General features: G+C 44.4%; 1 protein-coding gene across 2 annotated transcripts; it reads right to left on the reverse strand.

Moving 5' to 3' along the window:
* Nucleotides 1–13,988: 13,988 nt before the first annotated feature.
* LOC134526641 (gastrokine-1-like) lies at nt 13,989–18,845 on the reverse strand. Of its 2 annotated transcripts, XM_063358713.1 has the most exons (6): nt 18,775–18,820; nt 17,077–17,130; nt 16,282–16,395; nt 15,748–15,855; nt 15,438–15,579; nt 13,989–14,922 (listed from the first exon to the last, which is right to left on the reverse strand). In XM_063358713.1, the coding sequence occupies exons 1-6, from the start codon at nt 18,784–18,786 to the stop codon at nt 14,846–14,848; spliced, it is 507 nt and encodes a 168-aa protein (XP_063214783.1). In that variant the 5' UTR covers nt 18,787–18,820; the 3' UTR covers nt 13,989–14,845. The 2 variants fall into 2 exon arrangements, with proteins under 2 accessions (XP_063214783.1, XP_063214784.1); XM_063358714.1 differs by lacking the exon at nt 17,077–17,130 and having other exon boundaries at nt 18,775–18,845.
* Between the last annotated feature and the right edge of the window lie 5,504 nt (nt 18,846–24,349).

Consider the following 24,349-nt stretch of genomic DNA (forward strand, 5'->3'; position numbering starts at 1 on the left):
GGCAGAGGGTTCCAGAGAGCATTTCACTGGATTTTGTGGTCAGATCCTTCATGGGTAACATTTGTTTCTCTCCACACAATGACTTTCACAGTGTTTGTGCTAATCTCAAGGCAGACTTTGTTGATTCTGTATCTAGCAACTGTCTCTTTCCCTTGGTATATCAAGGACTGAAATATTTTCTTTGGTATAAAACAATAAGTAGTTTTCTGCTAAGTATCGGGCTTTAAATACAGCTTTATTTTCAGAAACATGTTTTTCATAGGCTATAGCTAAAGACCACTAAAGGCGGCAGTGTCTAGTTGCGTGTAGCTCTGCACTTACCCTGTTAGCAAGGGCTGGAGCCAGGAAAACTCCAAGAAGAGAAGCAATCATAATCTGAAATGAACATTTTAAATTCACAGCACTTTAACATTGGGACTGCTGATCCTGCATCGAGTTAAAATAATTTTGACTTCCAGTTTAACTTTGTGTACCTCTTTGCACTTTCCTGAAATGTGGTATACTCAGCAGTACACTTTGCACAGGTAAGAAGATCACATAAACAGAGTGTTTTTAAAATATGTCCCACCCCAGTTCAGTGAACTCCTTGGAAAAAGGTGGTCTGAAATACTTTGTTTCAGAGAGTGAACTTTTTGGGCTCAGCTTTTGATTTCAGACATGGAGCAGATCCATGCAACATCCATGAAGGTGTGCAGCTATTGTGAAGAGTTGGAATGTGGGTGCACTGTACAGCTCTGTACTTGGAACACAGCTGAAATGGGACCTGAGCATCCTCACAGGAGATCTCATGCCTCTGAATGGGTTTACCTTATTGGCATGTGCCCGATTTTCACAGAACCTTAGCCTCCTTAGCCTCCAAGATCCAAAATCGGCTAGTTCTCAAGAAAGGCACTGAGAAACTGAACTGTATAATGCTGTTCCCTGTGGTGTCATTAGCAATGAGATGGCAATCAGTTTTGTCCATGTCTTCCAACAAATGTAGCCAACTTGGCCATTACAGTGATGCATCACACTTGGAAGCCTGAATCTCCAAATCTTCCATCAACATCTCTTTAGCAGAGAAGTTTCTGGATGTGTGGATTAAGCATGGGGAAAAAGTCTCTAAAAAGCCAGGCTTTCCTATTGGAAGTATATTTAGGCTTTGCCTGAGCCAAGTGAGAGTATGTTCTCTCTTGCAATAATGTTGTTAATTGGTCAAGTGCTTCTTAGAAATTAACATCTGGCCTTGTCTGATCGGATCAGCCACATGCAGTCAGTCCAATGTGAGGTGAAAATCATGAGATGGTGGCTATTGTTGTAGTTCTCCTTCACTAAATGACTGATTTCACATGTTGTTTTGCTCTTACGTGGTTGTTTTGCTCTTATTGGTGCTTAAGAAAGCAGAAACTTGTGCTTCTTGGGTGTTTTTCACAAGAAATGAGCATACAAAGACATAATGACTAATGGAAATTTAATTCAAGCTTTAGTTTAAAAGCATTTAAAACTTAGGACAGCTTTTTGGTTTAGCTTGTGGTGCCCGAACCCTGATAGATTCCTGCTATGAAAGGTTTATTTGGCTGCTGGAATCTACTCTGAATGTTTCTGACATATCTGTAATGTTAGAAACAAAGACTCTTTTGAGAAGGGTCAGAGCAAGATTTCAAGAGGAGGGTAACATCAATCCAATCAAATTGGTCTAATCTAATGGTGGTTGTCACAATTTGCTAGCTGTTCATATGTATTCTGATGTATTGCTTAGCAGTATACCTTTGTTACACTTGAGATAACATTTTCCATGTGGAATGCAGTGGAATAAAGCAAATGCATGCGATGTCCTTCTTTCACTGAGGCCTGTTTGCTGAGAGAGATTTCCACAGAATCTCTTTCACCTTTTTTTCTGATGACTGAGATTACCGCAATGTGTTGTCTATTAGGTTGCGTTCTTGTTTTATTAGAAGGGAATCAGCCTCCATTATGACTTTCTAGTAGAAAGTAGAGTGGGATTCGTCAAGGTTCTGGCACTGGCTGACGTGGAGTCGCAGATGAGGAGGAGCCCGGGCAAGGTCATAGTCGCAGGAGAATACTTCTCAGGGCAATGTCATGTAGTCGCTGACATTTTCACAGGATCCAGAAAACAGTTGTAGCTTTAAAGAAGGAATCCTCATGCTGCTCCTTTTGTTTTGTGACCTTGTGTGACGCACGCATCCTCTGCAGTTTTGTGTCACTCCTTTGTGCACTGAGGAGGCTAGCGCTTACCCAGATGGTCTTGTAAAGCACAATTGTTATTCCCAATTATGTCCCTGATTTCAATGCATGTGTTATATACACCACAGAAAGAGATCAGTAACGAGCAGCACTTCTTGTTAAGAGTTCGTGCATGTATTAGATGGAAGAAATGGCTGAAGAATTGGTCTGTTCAGTGACTGGCACGTAGCCCACCATGACATAGGTATTCCTTTCCAGAATTTGTCTGCAGACTGTCAGACTGTGAGGGGTTATATTTCAGAAAACAAAATGCAGTTTGTATGAATGAATAGCAGAGTTATTCCTGATGACTTTCAGTTCTGGACAATATCCTGTTAAATATTTAAAATATTTTAAAAAATGGAAGCTACAAGAGTGTGAACTCCTCTTGAGTTTAAACCAGTAAATAATAGCCATTTGCAGAGTGATTGATTTTTCAAAAGCTGACTTACTGAGTGCTTTTAACCTATCAGGGTCAGGTTATCTGTGCCAACCCAAAATTCAGATATGAGGCTTACCACAGTGTGGCATGTAGATACGGACTTTTTCGAGTTATGAAGAAAAGTTCAGTCACGTTTTCGCACACCTCCAGCAAGATATAAAAGTTGAAGGTCTCTGGGATTTTCTTGCATTCTTACTTTCTGCAGCCTCTTGTTCTTATCTGAAAGAAAAATGAACGGATTTGTGAGTATATCCATTTTTATTGAACATATATTTTAAAAAGTTCCTTATTTTTAAAAATAAGAGGACAGAGAAGAAGATGCTCAAGTAAGTGGTACAGTACTGGGACTAATATGATCTGTGTATTGTTACTGTGGGTTGTTCAGTGGGAAGCTTGCGTTTCCTGGGTGTGCAGTAACCCCTGGGAGTCAGTGGAAGCATCATTTGAGCAAAGAGTGCAGAACTTGGATGACAGTTCAGACGGGGGATGTAGTTTGGATTTAGTAATTACAGTTGTGGAGACACATCCAGAAGTAACATGGTACCAGGGAGTGTGACTTCTGAAAAATAAAAAAACATGTAATGTGTAAGCTATCATTCTGCTTTTTCGGTTACAGGCAACAGAGAGCCTAAATGCAAGAATTTTACAACGAAGAGCTGTAACTGTTTACAACTAATACATGTGTTAAGGGGGTCATTTTTCAAACTGATGCTACAGCTGCTTCCCTCAGTTCACAGACTGGTTTTTGGGGTTTTTTTGTGGCACTGCCTGGTGTTTCTGTTGAGTGAGAATGCTTCTTCCTTTTCCAGGCTGCAGTCCTCGTTTTGCTGGGAGTCTTTTGGACTCAGACTTCTGCATTGGAGGTAAGTAGACTGAGAAGCCTTGTGGTGCGGGTACTCCTTGAAAGTGCATGAGATTCCTGGGCAGGGGGTGAACGTAGTAGGAAGGAGAGCACAGAAGAAAGTAACGAGGTGCTTATTGCCAAGCACAGAGAAAAACGGCATTTGCCCAAGGTGACAGTGGTAGAAGCCAAAGAGGCAGTTGTGTGCAGGTGCACAGGAACACAAAATCTGGGGGGGCTTAGGTCCCCTTAGCTCAAGCTAAGACCTGGAGACTGTTGCAGTCTGCTGCCAGTCATAATGACTGGGGTGCCCCATGTTGTTTTTCCTTAGGCTGCAGCGAGGGCCTGTCCCCTCCTTTCTCAGCCTGACCCGCTCTTGCATGACTTATCTCCACCTCAAGGGCCTCCTGAGACTGCTAGAGGGTTGTTAAGGGATTTAGTATTTACATAAAGCAATCATGCTTGTTTATTTGAGAGAAAGCATTTGTTTATGTTACACCTTTTAAAGGCGCCAGCCAGATGATGAACAATGATTTTGTGTTTTTTACCAAAGACTTTTACCCTGCAAGAACGTCACAATGTCACTGTAGCTGTGACTATCGACAAGGAGCACCACATTATTGAAATCCGTGTCCTTTCTGGCCTGTACTCCTCTGATACCATTATTGACTACGTGCATGTAAGTAAACCTAAGAATCTACCAAGACTTAATTTTTGAGAAAGTCTTTAAACTCGGAAATTATTTTAGTGTATTGTCACCATGAGTTGTTGTGAAACACTGTTTCTTTGAAGACTTCCATCACCTTCCCTCCTCTTAGGCCATCTTTTGTTTCACCCATATGACTGTCCATTTCAAAGACTCATAATGAAACCTGTGGCGGTGGTTCACGACAGTGAGCAGAATGTCATTGACCTCAGTGAGGTCAGAGTTGAGAATGGGCTGCCATCACCCTCGTATAGCGAGTGCAGCAGAAGTCTGTCAGCAAAGATCCTTCCAGTCTTATGGACAGACGTTAGTGTGGGCAGGCTGCTTCCATTCCCCAAAGGTGACAATGTCCATGCAGAGTCGTTCCACAGCAGTGGTCTGTGTAGCCACTTGGTGTTGCTTCTCGGTTGTCCTAAAGATTGTAGGGAGAACCAACTAATATTAGTGGTAGCCATTTTCAATTGATTAATTAGCTCATGTTTTTTTAATCACAGGGATATATTGCAATAAGGTTATTTTCACGAAGCGCCTGCTTTATCATGAAAATAAATAAGAAACACTTCCCACATCTGCAAGAAATCCATCGTCTGGCTCTTGAGAAAAAGGTGACTTTGTAGTAAAACCCGTATGGTGGACAAGAAAGGCTGCTGTGTAGGAGCTGGGTGGTGTGACGGGAGCCCTCCATTCTGCCTTTGAGAAGAGCAGTTCTTAGAATGTCTTTTACTGTGTTAGCAATGATAAAGCAGATCTGAGAAGACAGACCTTTTGGGGAATATAATTTAGAACATTATTTTAAGATAATAAGCAATCACGACACTCCCCATGGTTTCAGAGTGGTCAATCATGTGTCCTTGAAGTAGTGTAGTTTGACTGGTTTAGGGTGGTCGCAATATGAGTTCTTTTTTCATTGTCCAGCTGATTTGTTGAGCTTGACATAACTTGAAATAATTCTGCTTGCAGAACAAAATTTAGAAATCTACTTACTTTGACCAGACTTTGACTTTTCAATTCGGGCAAAGGTTTCCTGGAGGTGACTGGAAGTGTTGCCCGGAGATGGACTTGAGTTCTGGACCAATTTATGACAGCCTAAGAGTAGCGCATTTACAGCAAAACTTACCGCACGTTAACATAACTTATTATGATAGCAACACAGCTCAATTTTGGTATGTTAACAGAATGAGTATCTAGTGAACTTTGAACATATTTTAAAATCTTTTAAAAACGTGTAGCTTCTTTAGCTGCTGCTTTGTGTGACGCAAAGGAAGGTGATGTTAGGTTTTGGGATTTTCTCAAGGGGTGTCCTAGTAGAATGGAAACAAAGCTACATTAGTGATGATGTCTAACTCCTTCTTTTCAGAATATGAATAATATGAACGCTGTACGCTCTTCAAAGAATCTGTGGTTTCGGTTTCAATCTGGCCATTCTGCCCGTGGGAGTAACAAAGACTGGCTTGTCTACGGTAAAGCCGTTGAACAACTCTGCACGGGTCTTCCTCTCTACCAGCTTGCAGAAACTCAATGTAAGTTATGAGATCAGAATGTTACGCTTCTGTTACAGTGCATAAGCACCTTTCTATCCTTTAAGCCTTAAGTCCACCTTTGAGGCATGAACATATTTCCCTGTTTGGGGGAGGAGGAGTAAACTACCTAGCAGGATGGAAAGGTAAGGCTCTGGGATGCTTTGGAAAATCTGGTGAAGCACTGCTTTTCAGTGTTAGGCATCTAAATGTCTGGGACAGCTGTTCCAAAGTGGTTTGCCAGGTATCGGAGGACGTCACTGTGTAGCAGCGGTACCCAGCTTATGCCCCGATGATACAGAGATCCCACAAGGCATCTACTGTATGCCAGCATGCGACCTGCTGCATGTAAGGGACGGGAGGAGCACAAAGGTGATTTAAAGCCATGCAAACATTTCCTCCCTTTGAGTTATCCCACTGAAGTTTCACGCAGTGTCCATTGAGACCAACAGGAGCCTCGAATAGGACCATAATTGGGGATAGAAATTTGTGCGCTTAACAGACTTTTCCTTGCTGGTTACAAGGATCTTGTCACTGCTAATATCTTAATTTTCTTGTTTCTTTTAGCACTAATTAATGCTAATGGCTGTGCCAATGCAGGAGTTCCAAGCATTTTGGGCATTAAAATCTGTGCAAAAATCAACTAGGCTGGATCTTAACAATTCTGCTGCATGGAAACAGCTTGTTTCTTGGCATGCTTTTGTGATGGTAGCCGTGTTCTCCAACTGGAACAAAACTTGGTGTTAGACTCAGCTTGTCTCTTGTAAGCTTTGAGTGCAAGAAACCTATGATATACAAATAAAGATAATGCAGCAATTAAAATGCTTTGTCTTTTTTCTTCATCCGAAAAGACAACAGAAATAAAGTGGGCCTTGCAAGTATTCCTACAGAAGGGATAGGTTTCCCTTTTGTGTATTCCTGTGCTTAGGCTGCAGCATGACCGAGGCATTGGTATATGCTTCATGCTAATGAAGAAACAGTAACAGAATAGTTTTTTTCCAGTGGAGAACTTCCCTTTGGCATTACCACCCAGCCTATCCAGGTGCTGACTCACCTTATATATGATTGCTGGAGGGGGGATCAAAGAGACGAATGCATAGATTAAGGGAGGGAGCAGATCTATGTTCCCAACACTTCCAAAGAAGCTTGAATATTGCAAGTGCCATGAAAAATCCTAGCATTTTCAATACGCAGCTCAGTGGCTCGGAGATCTTTTTCTTCTGGGTATTTTTCACACCCAGCAATAGAGGAGACTGTCCCAGTCCAAAAAAGTTCACAACCCAGAACTAAATGATCCTTTCCCACAATGCCAGTGTAAAAAGAGCTGTGACCACTTGCTGAGTGCCCGGCATATGCCGGGGAGTAGTTTGTGTCAGGAGCTGTTTAAAATACAAGATGAGGCAGCATTGGTGCTGCCTGCCAGCTCCTCTGGTAGATCTCAGTGAACGGTTGAATTCACACATCCTTTCCGTCGGTGCTTGGAAGGAGTGTGTCTTTTGGGGCTGAAGACTAAATGTTTGTTGTTTACTGGAGGCTTGACTGGCTGCCAGAGGGCAAGGCATTCCTGTGGAGTCCAGGAAACTGGCCTCAGGTCTGCAATGTGTTATGTTCAAATCAGGTCCTGGTCAAAGCATCTGCTATTTATTAAGAGAGCATTGTATCATATGGTGAAACTATTCTTTTAGCTTAATGGTGTTCACAGCAGGCTGCAGGTTCTTGGTGATGCAAAGAACGTTTCTGGAGGGTCAAACTTTTACCAAAGTCCAGGACTGGTTGTGTGTGTCTGCAAGATACAGGGAGCCTGTCTAGCTGTATTTTGAAGTGGAGCTCCCTGATGGGAAACTAGGAGCTGTAGTTGCCATGTTTGTTTGGCTGATGCACGGGGGATGTGAAACACCTCAAAGCCCCCTTTGAGTGAGAGCACTCCTTGGCAAGAGTACTCATGTGGGTTGTGACTTTCAAAGCTGTTGTGGTTGCAGTATCCGGAAAGGCCGTTGTTTCAAGACTTTCAAAACTGAGTGGAAGCCCTAATCTAGTTTCCAAGTGACAACTGTCAAGTCTCAAGCCTTTCTTCGTGTATTCTTCTGTTAGAGGGCACGGAAGTCATGGCAAGCCCCTCCCCTGCCCCAAGTCAGCCAAACTCTTCAAAATCTATAAAATACCTGCCTTAATTATCTCAGGCTTTCTATATCTTTGAATTATTTCTTTAGGGATGCTGACCTGACACCAACTGTCCAGTGAAAGTTTGAAGACGAGAGATTGAAGTAGATGCCAAAGGAACAAACTGGTAGAGCTTCCAAAGAGGCAGACCAGACGTATGAACAAAGCTTATAGTCGTGTTATTCTCAGATTATTCTTTAATTCAAAGTTATTGAAAATAATTAGTCATTGCAACCTGGCTTTCTCTCTAGTTGCCATACAGATGAATCTGAACCTTTATTGTGTGTGCAGTGTTAATAATGGTCCTTTGAGACTCTCATCCTGTTGCTACTAGTTTAATCAGAATTAGTGACTTTAAAGCAACCTCTGCGTGCTACATTCATTTATTAATGGAACGGTGCTCTGAGATTTGAGTGAGATCTGAATAAAACAGCTGAGTGGTTGTGCACAGTTAGAAAAGATGCAGGCTAAACTCTTCCCTTGGCCCAGGGGTAAAGAGCATTACTCGTGGGAAGAGCGTTCTGTTCTGCTCTCGCACAGCTGCTTACAGATGATGAGGACTATTCTGAATGGACAAGATGAGGGATGCATTGCTGCCTTGATACTGTCAATGGGAAACTGAAGCCCAAGGTAGTCTGTAACGGTTTGACTCTTCCCATGGAAACTGTCCGTGACCGAGGCAGTAACTCAGTGCAGCTCTTCAGTCTTCACCAATGGCTTAAAAACATCCCTTTCTGTAGTTTGAGGGAATTTCCTTTAAATGATAAGCCTTTTTGAGGTCTTATGTTTTTTGTTTAGAAAGTGTTGCATATAGATCTAAAAGCTTACCACTAAGCTTTTGGTGTTTACTGCCTACTAGTTTTGAAGGCAGTGTTACAGGCTGGGTGGATTGGTAGCTGATACGAGCTCAAATAGTTCTACAAAGAACTCTGAAACAAGCCTCAATACCTTCTTATCTGCCCTTTAATTTTGTTTGAGCTAAGGAGGTAGTGTTTCTGCCCTTCGTGTACTCAAACATGGAAGAAGATTGTTTCTAGCTTTCATTTTAGGTCACAATCTCATTCTGTACGTCAGGTCTGTTAGCAATATGTTGGCGTTTTGATTGCTGTGTTTATTGTTTGATAAATCATGCTTCAGCTATCCACCTACTCCCACAGCACTGCCAGCGCCAAGATGCATGGCGTAGAGGCACCTGTTCTGAATGGAACGTCCGGGAGGCAAATCTGTTGTGATGTTGCTGTACCTTTTGGAGTGCAGCTCGCAACAAAGAGAAAAGGAAGCACAGGAAGAATCATACAGCATGTGAGCCATGGACCCACCTTCTCCTTGCCCCTGTTTTTCAGACGGTGTTTTTCAGAAGGAGTCTCGAGAGGAAGAGTATCAGGATGTGACTCTTAGTATGTTGAACGTTACCTGATCTTTCCAAGAGCTTTTCTCCCCGCAAGTAATATATAAGTTTTGGAAATTTAGCTCGCTTCTCAGCTTGGCTTGTTCTATAAAAGGTGGGGAATTTGATTTATGTGGAAGAGAGCACATTGGGAGGGTCTCTTGTATGCCTGTGCATTGGCAGCTTTTGTAAGTTACAACAATGTATATCCTAGGCTGGATTTCAAAATAATGCTGATTATTTGCCCCCAGTTTCTTCAAAATGCCTGAAAGGTGTTTAAAGGCATGCCTGGTATCAGGCAAGCAATGGTATCATTGGATGCACACTGACAGGCAGCTAAATCATGACAAGCATTTGGGGAGGGCAGAATTAGCACACATTCCAGTCACATCTCCAACTGCGCTGCAATTAACCTTTCTTGATCCTCGTACATATCAGTGGGCAGGAAGCCTCTGTGCTCCCTCAGTGCCAAGGACAGCAGTTTATCTAGTCACCTGCGCTGCACAGTAATCCAAGATCTTTTTACCACTGAAGCCATTCCACTGAGAACCTCCCCTCACCACCTCCCCAAATTTCTCGGTGTACGAGACTGTTTCCCAAGGTCAAGGTATGACACCTTTGCCAGACCATGCCTTAATTTTAGAAGCCAAAAACTTGCCTCTTGAGTGTGTCTCTACAAGCGCTAGGCGCTTGGGTCAAATTGCTGTGGTCAAGCACTGAACAGCATGGCAAGATCTGTGGGCAAGAAGAGAAGAGGGCGCATGCCGGTAAAGGGAACATACGTGCTCAGTTTGAATCGAGGTGCCTAATCTTAAATACTCAGGGGTGGTGAGCTGAGTTTTGCACGGCTACTTGTTTGAAGTAGGGAAATGTCTTGGCCAGTGAGCCGTACCGGCTTGTCCAAGGCATATAATCCAGTCCTGGTGTGGTACATGTCTGCTTTCAACTCGAGTTGAGCACCGAGTGCGATTTCCATTGACCACTAGATGGCAACTAGTTACGGTAACCTCCACAGTTACGTCTTTCTTATTGCCAACTGAATCCGGCGTTGTTGTTAAGTGAGATCTTGCTGCCATTAGGCTGGTGGAAACACTGATTAGGAGCAAACCATAACTCAAAACTAAAATAAAATGAATCGCCATCAACCTGAAATTTGTTCCCCAGGAAGTGCCCTTTATGAGAAGGTCACAACATCAATAGACAAGGAGAGAGGAACTGACGTCATTTACCTGGACCTGAGCAAAGCCTTTGACACTGTCCCGCATGGCATCCTGGTCTCCAAGCCCATAAAATATGGTTTGGTGGACTGACAATTCAGTGGATAAAGAACTGGCTTGATGGCTGCACCCAAAGAGTGGCTGTCAATGGGTCCATGTCCAAGTGGAGGCCAGTGACAAGTGGAGTCCCTCAAGGATCAGTACTGGGACTGGTCTTGTTTAACATCTTTGTCAGCAACATGGACAGTGGCAGAGAGTGCACCCTCAGCAAGTTTGCCGGCGACACCAAGCTGTGTGGGGCGGCTGACACGCTGGAGGGAAGGAATGCCACCCAGAGGGACCTCGACAGGCTGGAGAGGTGGGCCCATGCGAACCTCATGAAGTTCAACAAGACCAAGTGCAACATCCTCCATCTGGGTCAGGGCAATCCCAAGCACAAGGCTGGGCGGAGAATGGATTTGAGAGCAGCCCTGAAGAAAAGGACTTGGGGGTGCTGGTGGACAAGAGGCTCAACAAGAGCCGTCAGAGTGCACTAGCTGCCCAGAAAGCCAATCGTATCCTGGGCTGCATCAGGAGAAGCATGGCCAGCAGGTAGAGGGAGGTCATTCTCCCCCTCTACTCCACTCTCGTGAGACCCCACCTGGAGTACTGCGTCCAGCTCTGGAGCCCCTACTACAAGAGAGATATGGACGTGCTGGAACATGTCCAGAGAAGGGCCATGAGGATGATCAGAGGGCTGGAGCACCTCTCTTATGAGGACAGACTGAGAGAGGTGGGTTGTTCAGTCTGGAGAAAAGAAAGCTCTGAGGAGACCTTGTAGTGGCCTACCAGTACCTTAAGGGGGCCTACGAGAAAGCTGGTGAGGGACTTTTTAGGATGTTGGGTAATGGTAGGACTAGAGGGAATGGATTAAAACTAGAGATGGGTCGATTCAGACTGGATGTTAGGAAGAAGTTCTTCACCATGAGGGTGGGGAGACACTGGAACAGGTTGCCCAGAGAGGTGGTGGAAGCCCCATCCCTGGAAGTTTTTAAGGCCAGGCTGGATGGGGCTCTGAGCAACCTGATCTAGTGGGAGGTGTCCCTGCCCGTGGCAGGGGGGTTGGAACTAGATAATCTTTAAGGTCCCTTCCAACCCTGACAATTCTATGATTCTAAGTAAAAGCTGAGTTAGGATGCAGAGGATTAGAATTCTTTCAGATTTCCAAACCAGTGGGACGTATATACCGTTGTCTAATGAGGCATTGCATTTGCACCAGGTTTAGTAATGAAAGATTTCAAAACATTCTAGAAACAGAAGGAGATTCACAAGATCTAATACGAATAAGTGAAATCTTTTCTCTTTCAGAAAAGGGATGCAGCAACGGAGGACAGATAAATCTGACAAAGGCCAATCACACACTGACCATGAGCACAGGTAAGGGGGAAGCCCCAGCACTCCTGCATTCTGCTCATCTCCCTCTCTTTATCCCAACCCTGTTCCCACCAAGTGAAATCAAACCATCCTCATCTGTCTCTGCCCCTGCCCAGTCCTGCTTAGCCGGGCTCCACCTCAAACATGAAGAACCCAGAGAGGAATTATGTGTTCTTGGCTCGTTGTTTGGTTGGGGCTTTTTTTACTGGGGGGACCGGGGTAAAAGGGGGTGGCAGTCTGGCTGAAATTTTGTAGCCAGATCTCTGTTCCTTGCCGGCAGGTCCTACTGTTCTTGGCTCTCGTCATGGCCACACCCTCCGCAGGTTTTGGCATCTCTCTTCCTATTCTGCAAGTTCTTTTCGTTGTTCTTGCTCTCAACGCAGAAAGAGGCAGCCGGATTCCTGTGACTTGGGGGTTCCCACTTTATTTAACTTTCTGAGGGTGTGTATGAAGAGAGGAAGATGATTCAGACCTATAGAACGGGGTCCTCAGGTCGCTGCAGCCATTTGTTGTTGGATAGAAAAGCAGATGTAGCATAATGTAGACCCTTCTGTGACTCTGCTCAGATTGGAGAATTGGTCACGTACGGATTGTTAAGCATTTAAGTATATGTTTAAATTGAGACGTAGGGCTTGAGCCGACAGAGGTAGCCAATAACCTTTTCCACCCCCTGTGATGGGAAGCAGGGGCTGTTTTCACCCAAAGAAGCTCCGCAATTCAGAAATTTGCCCTGAGCACTGGGAGGTGTTTGACAGCAGCACATTAAGCAATGTCCCTGGGTGCAATATACTGAGAGCTGAGCCAGGGCACTCTGCCACTCATTCCAGATAAGTCGAGCCCTTTAACACCAGGGACTGCGAGGGGCTTGTTCCATGCTCTCAATGAGATAAGCTGCCATCCGCGCTTCACAAGACACCCCTATCTGCCAAGCCTCTCTGAGAAAACCTGGGAGATGTGCAGCGTGATTTAAAGCATGTTAGAGACTCCCCCGAGCTGCGGTCCTAAGTGTGGGGGTCTTCTAATGAAAAGTGAGGAGCTACCAGAGGGGTGGGATCCTTCAGGTAGGGGAGTGTTTCCGCATGGCTTACAGGTGCTCAACAGCTGTGAAGGAGCTAACTGCAACACAAGAACGATAGACCTGGCAGTACTAGAGTCTAAAAAGTGGGAGATTGATTAAAAATTCTCCAGTTGAAATGCATTTGCAGGATCCTGAAACTCACAAGTGTTTAATACAGTGTAAATAGTACCTCTGAGAGAATAGTCTCTGTATGCGTACGCTACCACTAAAATGGTCTCAAACTGATGTGAGAGCTTGGATATGTATTAAGCATCACAATGTGTAATGTTGTAGTAAAACCAGGAATCTACGTGCATGAAGTTAAAGTAGTTTTGCAAAAAGCCAGGCCTTGCTGCAAGTGTTTGTTCCTTCTTGTTGAAATTTTGGCCTGAAACAAGATGGTATTGGGGCAGGCGTCATCCCTTGCCAGAAACATCCGTGCCCAGGTATTCGTTGCCAAGGGGACCGTGGAGTCTCTGGTTTGAGCCCAGGAGAGGGTCCCCCTGTTTTCCTACAAGGCTGCTGCTCCCTTTGCACACAGGGCTGTGACAGCCGGGGGTGTGTGATGTTGTGCTGTGCCATAGGCCCTGCTCAGGTCAGACTCCTGCTGCCTCAGGGGCCTTTAAACCATCACCTGTTACAGAGTGTGGCCCATAGTTTTCAAGGGCTCCAAGGGCCCCAGAAAGACATTTCCCAGTGAGATGCGATGGGGCAAGTGACGAGGGCTGTGCCTGCTTGATGTCAGGGAAAATGCAGTGTGACATTGGAAAAGGAGAGGAGATTCCCTCCACAAACTACAAGGCAAGTCAGACAGGAACTGTGTTTAAATACTGCAACCACGTGGCTGCTTTTCTTTGGAGGGGATAATAACCTACTTTGGGGTGCAGTTTTGCTTTGGTTTTAATGTCAGTTAACTATTCAAGACCCCAGAACCATTTTCCTGAACCGACCAGGCTGCTGCATCCTTTATTTAGAGTAGCCCTTGACTGTCAGGAGAACGGGTAAAGTGTCTCTTGGAGCAACTCCTTTCAAACTCCAGCAGAAGGGCCTCTGAGCCAGGAGGGAAGGTGAAGGTCTGGTATTTTCCAGACAGACGGCGTTTCGGACGTGATCGTCTTAGTTGAAGCAACTAGTCCCAGCCGTTTGGCCTTAGATTTGGCCTAACTCTGGTTTGATTCTTTCAGATTCCCAACTGCACTTCTGATTGGTGAGGGTATGCTTTTTTGCTTCCTGTGTTAAACGTTCTTCAAAGATAGTTCAGGACCACCCGTAGTCAACTCCAAGCTGCATTTAATGCACTTATCAATTGTGTTACTTGCAGCTTGATTGCTGGGTTGATGAGAGCAATAGTGTCTCTGTCTCTTTGTGCTTGGCCATGTTGCGTTGCAACGCTTACTGCTACCATAAAACATTGTAATACTTAGTATGTTAATAAGAAGTTACAATAGAAATAACTCAGATCTGCGTATTCCTATAAATCCGGACTTCAGACCTTATGATCTTAAATATGGTTATGCAGTAGGAATAGTGCCGTTTGCTTTGAGTAGTGATGAATAATTGCTTAAGGCAGCATGTGAAATGTGTCTGGGAAATTGTACAGGTTGGGGTTTGAATGCCAAACCTGGGATTTTGCAAGAACACCAGTTTAGCAACTTGTCCTTGGAATGGCTTCCACGTTTTTAAAGGATTAGTAAAAACACAGCGCAGACCAATGGAGGTTGATGGTAAATTTTGCTGAGACACAATTGCCTCCACACAGAGCAGAAGAAGGGACAGAGAAGTGGTTGAAAATGTGATCAAGGGAAGATTGTCACGAGAAACATCCTTGTTTGTGGGTACACACGTCTGTGAATGTTCTTCCTCCAAACGTCGTCCAGAAGAATTAATCACAGAAATAGAAAGGCAGCTCGTTTATCTTAACTTTCAAACATGCGACATCTTGCTTTAAGAAGTTTGAACCTGAAAGGAAAGGAAAAACTGATTAGATTTGGAGTGAGGAAATAAGAGAACAATGTGGCTGAAATTCTTCCAACATGATGTTGGAAATGGACCAGGAAATGCCATTTAAAAATTGAGCTGCATCTTTCTAAACTTAGACTAGAAGCAACTGTTAGTGCAATTTTTTTAGACAAATCTAAGCTGCAAATGGGGTTGTAAATCTCAGAGTTGTGCTGTGGCAGGACTGGTGGTAGCTAGGTATTGTATATGCGTGAAGTTGCTTAAAAAATTCAGGCTTGTGCCAACAGCGAGAGCCCAAAATGTTCCTGAAAAGCCTGGTCTCCGAGTTGCATGCAGAAGAGGGACAGACCTGCTTTTTCCCTTTTGCACGCGTTCGCTGATTTATAAAAGTCATAGAAAAGCACAAGATTTCAATAATTAACTTGCTCATCTTCACTTAAATCTTTTTCATCCTTTTTTTTTAACCTTGCTCCTTTTTGTTTGGGTCTCCAAAACACTGTTACTAGTATACTCACCAGCAGCTGGGTAAGCAAGGTAAGAGGGAATTCCTCGGCACAGAGCTTGAATGCGTTTTCCATATGGGCGCAAGCTTTGGAGTCTCTTTCTTGAGATAGTGAAGCGATTCTCTCTGGGAGGAAGCTGGTGAGGGCTAAGTCCCTAAGCATCAAAGAGACAAACCGAGAAAGGAGCATTTAGAAAAACCAATGCCCTGCTGAGAAACCTGTCTTCAGCTCCTGGAGCCTTTTCTCCTCTCTGTGGGTCAGGAACGAGGACTTCTCACAGGCAAATGCTTTGCTTTCTCACCACTGTCATTCACCATCCTACCTGGTGTCCTCGAGGTGGTGCAGGAAAGGGTTTATCAAGGAAAAACCTCTTGTCTATTTTAGCAATGATGCAGGTGTGCTTTGAAAGTACCTTGGTTGCTACGTAGCCCTGTTGAAATGAAAAAGAAAAAAAGCTTTTTGTTGCAAACGATATACCGTGGAAGATAAGCGGATTGCCAGAGAGAAGTACTTGTTCAAAAAAAAAAGCTTTCTACAGTCCAAATAATGATAGGGAAGGAAAATATTGTTCTTTCAATTATGTTGTCCAGGTGAATGTGTCGTGGAGGCTGACAAGGGGCTTTGGTAAAAGGTAAATTGCCTTCTCTAGTAATGCCACGTGTATGATACGTTACAGTGCTTAAGTCAGGGGAAGGAATTCACTGCTGAAAACATCAGTGCAGCAGAAACAATGGTGAAGTGGGAACGTTCTTCAGCATCTCCTCTGAATCTTGTTAAGTTTTGTTGAAGCTTAGGTGTTTCCCAAAAACCTTTTGATTATTTTCTATTTTTTCGAGCCATGGTGGTGGCCACTTACAGTCTCGACGTCCCAGACAGACTTCCAGTCCTTGGAGCCCTCCTTTGAGTCGGTGCTGACCCCAGTGTCAGGGAAAGAGCAGTGTGAGTGCTCACTGTGGTGCCTCTTGCCGTTCTGATTTTTGAAAAAGATGAAAGGAGGTAAGGGTTTAGGTTTGTGGATTCCCAGTGGTCTTTCCCTCAACAAAGCAAGAGCTGTAGTAACCACGTTTGGGGAGATTAATGCTTTTAGGGATGGAATTGATGGGGAGATGGCTTCTGGCCTTAGAGGGGAGGCTGGGAAGCCTTTAGTACTGTTGTGTCAAGCCTCACGTTCAGGCTTTATCTAGCCCTGGTTTTCTTGCGTCTGATGCATTCACCTTATGAAGACAGACAAGCTTTCACATTACTGGAAGTTCAGTATCAAACTTGCAAGAAAAATTTCTAAGGAAAGTAAACTAATTCATTGTTGTTCTTTCCCCAGACGGAACCCGCAGGCAGAGGGTTCCAGAGAGCATTTCACTGGATTTTGTGGTCAGATCCTTCATGGGTAACATTTGTTTCTCTCCACACAATGGCTTTCACAGTGTTTGTGCTAATCTCAAGGCAGACTTTGTTGATTCTGTATCTAGCAACCGTCTCTTTCCCTTGATATATCAAGGACTGAAATATTTTCTTTGGTATAAAACAATAAGTAGTTTTCTGCTAAGTATCGGGCTTTAAATACAGCTTTATTTTCAGAAACATGTTTTTCATAGGCTATAGCTAAAGACCACTAAAGGCGGCAGTGTCTAGTTGCGTGTAGCTCTGTACTTACCCTGTTAGCAAGGGCTGGAGCCAGGAAAACTCCAAGAAGAGAAGCAATCATAATCTGAAATGAACGTTTTAAATTCACAGCACTTTAACATTGGGACTGCTGATCCTGCATCGAGTTAAAATAATTTTGACTTCCAGTTTAACTTTGTGTACCTCTTTGCACTTTCCTGAAGTGGGGTCAAGTGTTTAAATATGCAGAAGAATTTTTTGTTAATGAGCTTACATCAGATCATCAATTGATATAAATTACTCTTAACCTCAGTACTACACTTTGCACAGGTAAAATATGTCCCGCCCCAGTTCAGTAAACTCCTTGGAAAAAGGTGGTCTGAAATACCTTGTTTCAGAGAGTGAACTTTTTGGGCTCAGCTTTTGATTTCAGACATGGAGCAGATCCATGCAACATCCATGAAGGTGTGCAGCTATTGTGGAGAGTTGGAATGTGGGTGCACTGTACAGCTCTGTACTTGGAACACAGCTGAAATGGGACCTGAGCATCCTCACAGGAGATCTCATGCCTCTGAACACAGGGCTTATAGTATAAGGGTAGGCACAATCACTTTTGTTCAGAAGAATGTAATGTTAAACACTTTGTTGCCCCTTTAGAAAATAATAGCGTTTCACATCCTTGTTGTTTGTCAAAACTACTGCTGATATAGAATCATAGAATCTTCATGGTTGGAAAGGACCTTTGAGATCATCGAGTCCAACCATACACACACAGAAAAACCCCTACAATCTCTGCCACCAGAGCATGCCCTGAAGTGCCAAATCTAGATGTTTCTTAAATACCTCTAGGGATGGTGACTCAGCCACCTCCCTGGGCAGGCTGTTCCAGTGCCTGACCACTCTTTCAGTAAAGTAATTCTTCCTAATATCTAACTTAAACCTCCCCTGCCGCAGCTTCAGACCATTTCCTCTGGTCCTGTCATTATTCACCTGGGAGAAGAGGCCAACACCCACCTCTCTACACCCTCCTTTCAGGTAGTTGTAGAGGGCAATGAGGTCTCCCCTCAGCCTCCTCTTCTCCAAACTAAACATGCCCAGCCCCTTCGGCCTCTCCTCATATCACTTGGTCATATATTTTTGAGAGATTTGATATTATTATGATGATAAATTCTTTTGCAATAATCCTTATTGTGAACAATTATTCTCTTGGAGACAATGCCTCGAATATTGAAGCTGTCGCAAATTTCATCTGCTTCAAAGGAGGCATTTTATGAGGAAGATCCAAGTGTGACTCAGAGCATTTAGCACTAACTGTTTGGAATTCATCCTGCAACAATTTCAGGCAGCTGTAAATACCCCTGTTTTGCAGCCATGCGCTTGGAGTCTCTCATGTCTCGTGGTTCTTGTCCTATGCTCCCATCAGACAGCTGTGCCATAACTTTATGTAACTTGCTGTGACTCTTGACTTGCATCTGAGTTGTGAAGGAGAGAATATTGCCCTTGGAACATTTTACATGTGCGTCTTGCCCTTGTAACAGAGCACTACGCTGCTTCCATTTGAGTAGGCGTGTGGAGTGAAGCCAGTGCCCAAAGTGAAATTTCACCCATGCAGTCCCAACCCATTTGGCATTTTCACTCCGTAATCCCTACATAAATCAGTAGTAGTTCACTAGGCACTGAGAAAGACTCAAAATAATTTTAAATCTGTCTAGCCTTTAAAGTTTTATGAGAAAGTGATAAATGTACTTACAGTGAACTTCATTTTGATGGTAGGCAAGGCAAAATCTGCAGGTAATTGTTGTATACTCTTACTTTTTATACAGTAATATCCCAAAGTTAAATCTTAACACGCGTTTACCTTATTGGCACATGCCCTTTGTTCACAGAACCATGACGGGCTTCCTGTGGAAATGCTCTGATAAGAGGAGGCTTTGATACCAGCTTGGTCAATTCATTATATTCGGGAAGATGAAACAAAGCTTGTTATCGTAACTTGAATGTGTTTTATAGCAACTTTGAAATGACAGAAAAAAAAAATCAGAACCAGAAAATAGATGCCTAATAAAATTTGTAGTGACGCTCTGTGCTTGGCAAAGCATAGCAAAGGACTCAGCACGGTATTTTATCTGTAGCTGATAACATTTTTAAATCAATGAGGTTGGTAACCTTGCTATGTTAAAAGTGCCAAGTCTGTCCCTGGAAACCGTGAAGTTGGTTCTAAATCATAGAAATTACTGAGTTCTGTTAACCTTATTTTCTGAGCTCGTTCAGTTAGGATCTGCTTTCCAGCACATTTACCTCCTCCAAAAGTGCTTCTTATTTAACAGCAGCTCTGTTGGTCCCTCTGTAGACTAATTGTGCCCTTCACTGTAGCTCAGTTTGGGATTGCACGCTGAAGTTTCCTTTTGGTTGCCAGGATGGCATGACAGGGACTCGGTGTCATCATAAACTCATGTGTCTGTCTGAGCAAAGTTCTCCACTGTCCTCAGCTGCTGAGGATCATTGTGTCAGGTGTTAGTGGAAAAGCCAGGGAATCTGGCTGTAGTTGAGAAAGCGAGGCCCAGGTCTCATTTACACCCATCAGGGCCACACTCTGTCATTCTGCTGCTAACCGATGCCTTGCTGGGACTATGGGAGTGCAGCCAGTCTGCCAGCACTGTAAGCAGAGAGCTCTGATGTTCATCTGTTTTGCACCCACTTTGCAGTTTGCACGAGGCATAAAATACAGTGAATGAAAGTAATGAATTGCTAAGGGAAAAAATTTACAGTTCTTCTAATGGGATGGATTTGTGGATGCCAGCTGGTGACGGGAATGTCCCTAGCCTCCAAGATCCAAAATACACATAAAAGCCTTATTTTGTATGTCACAAAATCATTTTGTAGTCTCTGGAAATTTAACTAATCGACTACTTCTCAAGAAAGACACTGAGAAACTGAACTGTATAAAGCTGATCCCTATGGTGTCATTAGCAATGAGATGGAAATCAGTTTTGTCCATGTCTTCCAACAAGTGTAGCCAACTTGGCCATTACAGTGATGCATCACACTTGGAAGCCTGAATCTCCAAATCTTCCATCAACTTCTGATTACTGGAGTAGTTTGTATGGCAAACACACACAGCTGGAGCATTTGACATTGAGAATAGCTTACAAAACTAATTACAAGAGTAGAAGCCAGGAAAAAGGGCAGGGAGGGGTGCTTTACTGTTTCCAGGACAAGCTTGTCTCAGTCTCCTCTTGAAAGCTCTGCTCAAGGCATTCTGTTTCCATACTAGATTCTTGTACCACCATGCAGCAATCTGCCAAGGCTAAGAGGCGTTCCAGTTTTAACACTGTTCTCAAACTAGTGTTTCATTTTGTGCACACACTTTTATTTTCACGTGTTTTTCTAGGTCGTACTGTCTAGCAAAACTGCTGAAATGATTTCTAGATTCGTCCTTAAAGCTTGATTTGTTATTTAACTAATGTGATTAATTCAGCTTGACCTTTCCTTTGCTGCACAGCTTTTTCTAGGCTGTGCGCCTCATCTTTATCTAGCACGTGGCATGCCCTGCTGAATGCAAATGGAAGCACGTAGAATTTTGTTGATTTTTTGAGGTGTTCCTTCATTCTTTACTTTTCTCCCACTACCTGCTCACTCCCTGATAAAGTAAATATTTATGAAAAGTACCTGGAAAAAAACCCCATGAGTCACCAGCAGACTTTATTATGATAATATCACCTCACCTTAACTTGACTGAATCCATCTCCCTTATGTGTTGAACTTCTTGTTTGGTAATCAAACTTGAACTGAAATTGTACAATTATTCTTTTCATTTGATGTTCAAGGTTCTTTTGTTGAAATGAGTTTTAGTGTATGACAGTGCCAAATAATGGGTCAAATTCTTCTGGAAATTTTACTTAAATAGATTGATAGGAATTCTATAACTTAATCATGTTTCATCAAGGTAACTTACAATTTATTGTGAAAATAACAGAGAAACTAAGTTTACTGTGACAATAAACATTGCTCTGTTGTTACAACATATTACTTGTTTTGAAAATTACTCAAATTCTATTCCTGCTGGCTTCCCTGATATGACCAACCTGATTGCAAGTGTAACAGTTGAGGAAAAAGTGGTTTTAGTTGGGGAAAAGTTTGAGAGTCTTCCCTTAGGCCAAAAGTATCTAAAGCAAGGAGACTGCTTTGAGAATGTGGGCATCATTCATCTGACACACCGGAAGGCTATGCTGTCATACAGCGAGACCTGGACAGGCTGGAGAGTTGGATGGGGAGAAACCTTATGAAATTCAACAAGGGCAAGTGCAGGGTGCTGCACCTGGGGAGGAATAACCCCCTGCACCAGCACAGGTTGGGGGTGACCTGCTGGAGAGCAGCTCTGTGGAAAGAGACCTGGGAGTCCTGGGGGACAACGGGATGACCATGAGCCAGCAATGGGCCCTGGTGGCCAAGAAGGCCAATGGCATCCTGGGGGGCATCCAGAAGAGCATGACCAGCAGGTGGAGGGAGGTCATCCTCCCCCTCTGCTCTGCCCTGCCCTGGGGAGGCCCCATCTGGAGCCCTGGGTCCAGTTCTGGGCTCCCCGGTTCCAGAAGGACAGGGAACTGCTGGAGAGGGGACAGCAAAGGGCTACCAAGATGATGAGGGGACTGGAACATCGCTCCGATGAGGAAAGGCTGAGGGATTTGGGTCTTTTTAGTCTGGAGAAGGGAAGACTGAGGGGGGATCTTATCAATGCTGATAAATACTTCAAGGGGGGTGTCAGGAGGATGGGGCCAGGCTCTTTGCAGCGGTGCCCGGGGACAGGACAAGGGGTAACGGGCACAAACTTGACCATGGGAAGTTCCATCTCAAGACGAGGAGGAACTTCTTTGCTGTGAGGGTGGCAGAGCCCTGGCACAGGCTGCCCAGAGAGGTGGGGGAGTCTCCGTCTCTGGAGACATCCCAACCCCGCCTGGAGGCATCCCTGTGCCACCTGCTCTGGGTGACCCTGCTCTGGCAGGGGGTTGGACTGGGTGATCTCCAGAGGTCCCTTCCCACCCCGGCCACTCTGGGATTCTGTGATCATTGTGAAATTTCATGTTCAGTGAGGGGTTCTGAGTCACAGCTTCCTAAGCTAAACCTCACTCTGCCTGTGGACTGGCAAAAGTGAAAGTTGTGCATGTGGCAATTAGAGCGGGTTGTATCCCTGCTTTTTAGCTCTTTACTTCAGTTGCTTAATATAAAAGGGTGCTTCGAGGACTCTTGGCGTAGTCATGGATTGTCTTGCCTCTCGGTGCATGTGTGCTAATTACAGGCATATTACTGGGAGATATGTGATTAAGTGTGGGGAAAAAGTCTCCAAAAAGCCAGGCTTTCCTATTGGAAGTATATTTAGGCTTTGCCTGAGCCAAGTGAGAGTATGTTCTCTCTTGCAATAATGTTGTTAATTGGTCAAGTGCTTCTTAGAAATTAACATCTGGCCTTGTCTGATCGGATCAGCCACATGCAGTCAGTCCAATGTGAGGTGAAAATCATGAGATGGTGGCTATTGTTGTAGTTCTCCTTCACTAAATGACTGATTTCACATGTTGTTTTGCTCTTACGTGGTTGTTTTGCTCTTATTGGTGCTTAAGAAAGCAGAAACTTGTGCTTCTTGGGTGTTTTTCACAAGAAATGAGCATACAAAGACATAATGACTAATGGAAATTTAATTCAAGCTTTAGTTTAAAAGCATTTAAAACTTAGGACAGCTTTTTGGTTTAGCTTGTGGTGCCCGAACCCTGATAGATTCCTGCTATGAAAGGTTTATTTGGCTGCTGGAATCTACTCTGAATGTTTCTGACATATCTGTAATGTTAGAAACAAAGACTCTTTTGAGAAGGGTCAGAGCAAGATTTCAAGAGGAGGGTAACATCAATCCAATCAAATTGGTCTAATCTAATGGTGGTTGTCACAATTTGCTAGCTGTTCATATGTATTCTGATGTATTGCTTAGCAGCACGGCTTTCATGGAATCACGGAATTTCAGAGTTGGAAGGGACCTCTAGAGATCATCCGGTCCCACTCCCCTGCTAAAGCAGGATTGCCCAGAGCACATCACTCAGGGCTGCGTCCAGGCGGCTCTTGAAAGTCTCCAGAGAAGGGGACTCCGCACCCTCCCTGGGCAGCCCGTTCCAGCGCTCCGTCACCCTCACTGTAAAGAAGTTTTTCCTCATATTTGATGGGAACTTCCTATGTTCCAGCTTGTGCCCATCACCCCTCCTCCTGTCACTGGGAACCACTGAAAAGAGTCTGGCTCCATCCTCCTTAAACCCACCCTTTAGATACTTGTCAACGTTAATAAGGTCTCCCCTCGGCCTTCTCTTCTCCAGGCTAAAGAGTCCCAGCTCTCTCAGCCTTTCCTCATAAGGGAGATGCTCCAATCCCTCCATCATCTTTGTTGCCCTCCGCTGGACTCTCTCCAGTAGTTCCGTGTCTCTCTTGAACTGGGGAGCCCAGAACTGGACACAGTATTCCAGTTGTGGCTTCACCAGGGCAGAGTAGAGGGGGAGAATGACCTCCCCGGACCTGCTGGCCACACTCTTCCCTATGCAGCCCAGAATTCCCTTGGCCTTCTTGGCGACAAGGGCACATCGCTGGCTCATGGATAATTGACTGTCTACCAAGACCCCCAGGTCCTTTTCTTCAGAGCTGCTTTCCAGCAGGTCCCCCCCTAACCTACACCAGTGCCTGACATTCTTCCTCCCCAGGTACAGGGCCCTACGCTTGTCCTTGTTGAGCCTCATGAGGTTCTTCTCCGCCCAGCTCTCCGGCCTGTCCAGGTCATGCTGGGTGGCACCACGGCCCTCTGGGGTCTCAGCCACCCCACCCATGCAAATGCATGCAATGTCCTTCTTTCACTGAGGCCTGTTTGCTGAGAGAGATTTCCACAGAATCTCTTTCACCTTTTTTTGTGATGACTGAGATTACCGCAATGTGTTGTCTATTAGGTTGCGTTCTTGTTTTATTAGAAGGGAATCAGCCTCCATTATGACTTTCTAGTAGAAAGTAGAGTGGGATTCGTCAAGGTTCTGGCACTGGCTGACGTGGAGTCGCAGATGAGGAGGAGCCCGGGCAAGGTCATAGTCGCAGGAGAATACTTCTCAGGGCAATGCCATGTGGTCGCTGACATTTTCACAGGATCCAGAAAACAGTTGTAGCTTTAAAGAAGGAATCCTCATGCTGCTCCTTTTGTTTTGTGACCTTGTGTGACGCACGCATCCTCTGCAGTTTTGTGTCACTCCTTTGTGCACTGAGGAGGCTAGCGCTTACCCAGATGGTCTTGTAAAGCACAATTGTTATTC

This window comes from Chroicocephalus ridibundus, chromosome 23 (assembly GCF_963924245.1).
Source record: "Chroicocephalus ridibundus chromosome 23, bChrRid1.1, whole genome shotgun sequence".
Lineage (NCBI taxonomy): Eukaryota > Metazoa > Chordata > Aves > Charadriiformes > Laridae > Chroicocephalus > Chroicocephalus ridibundus.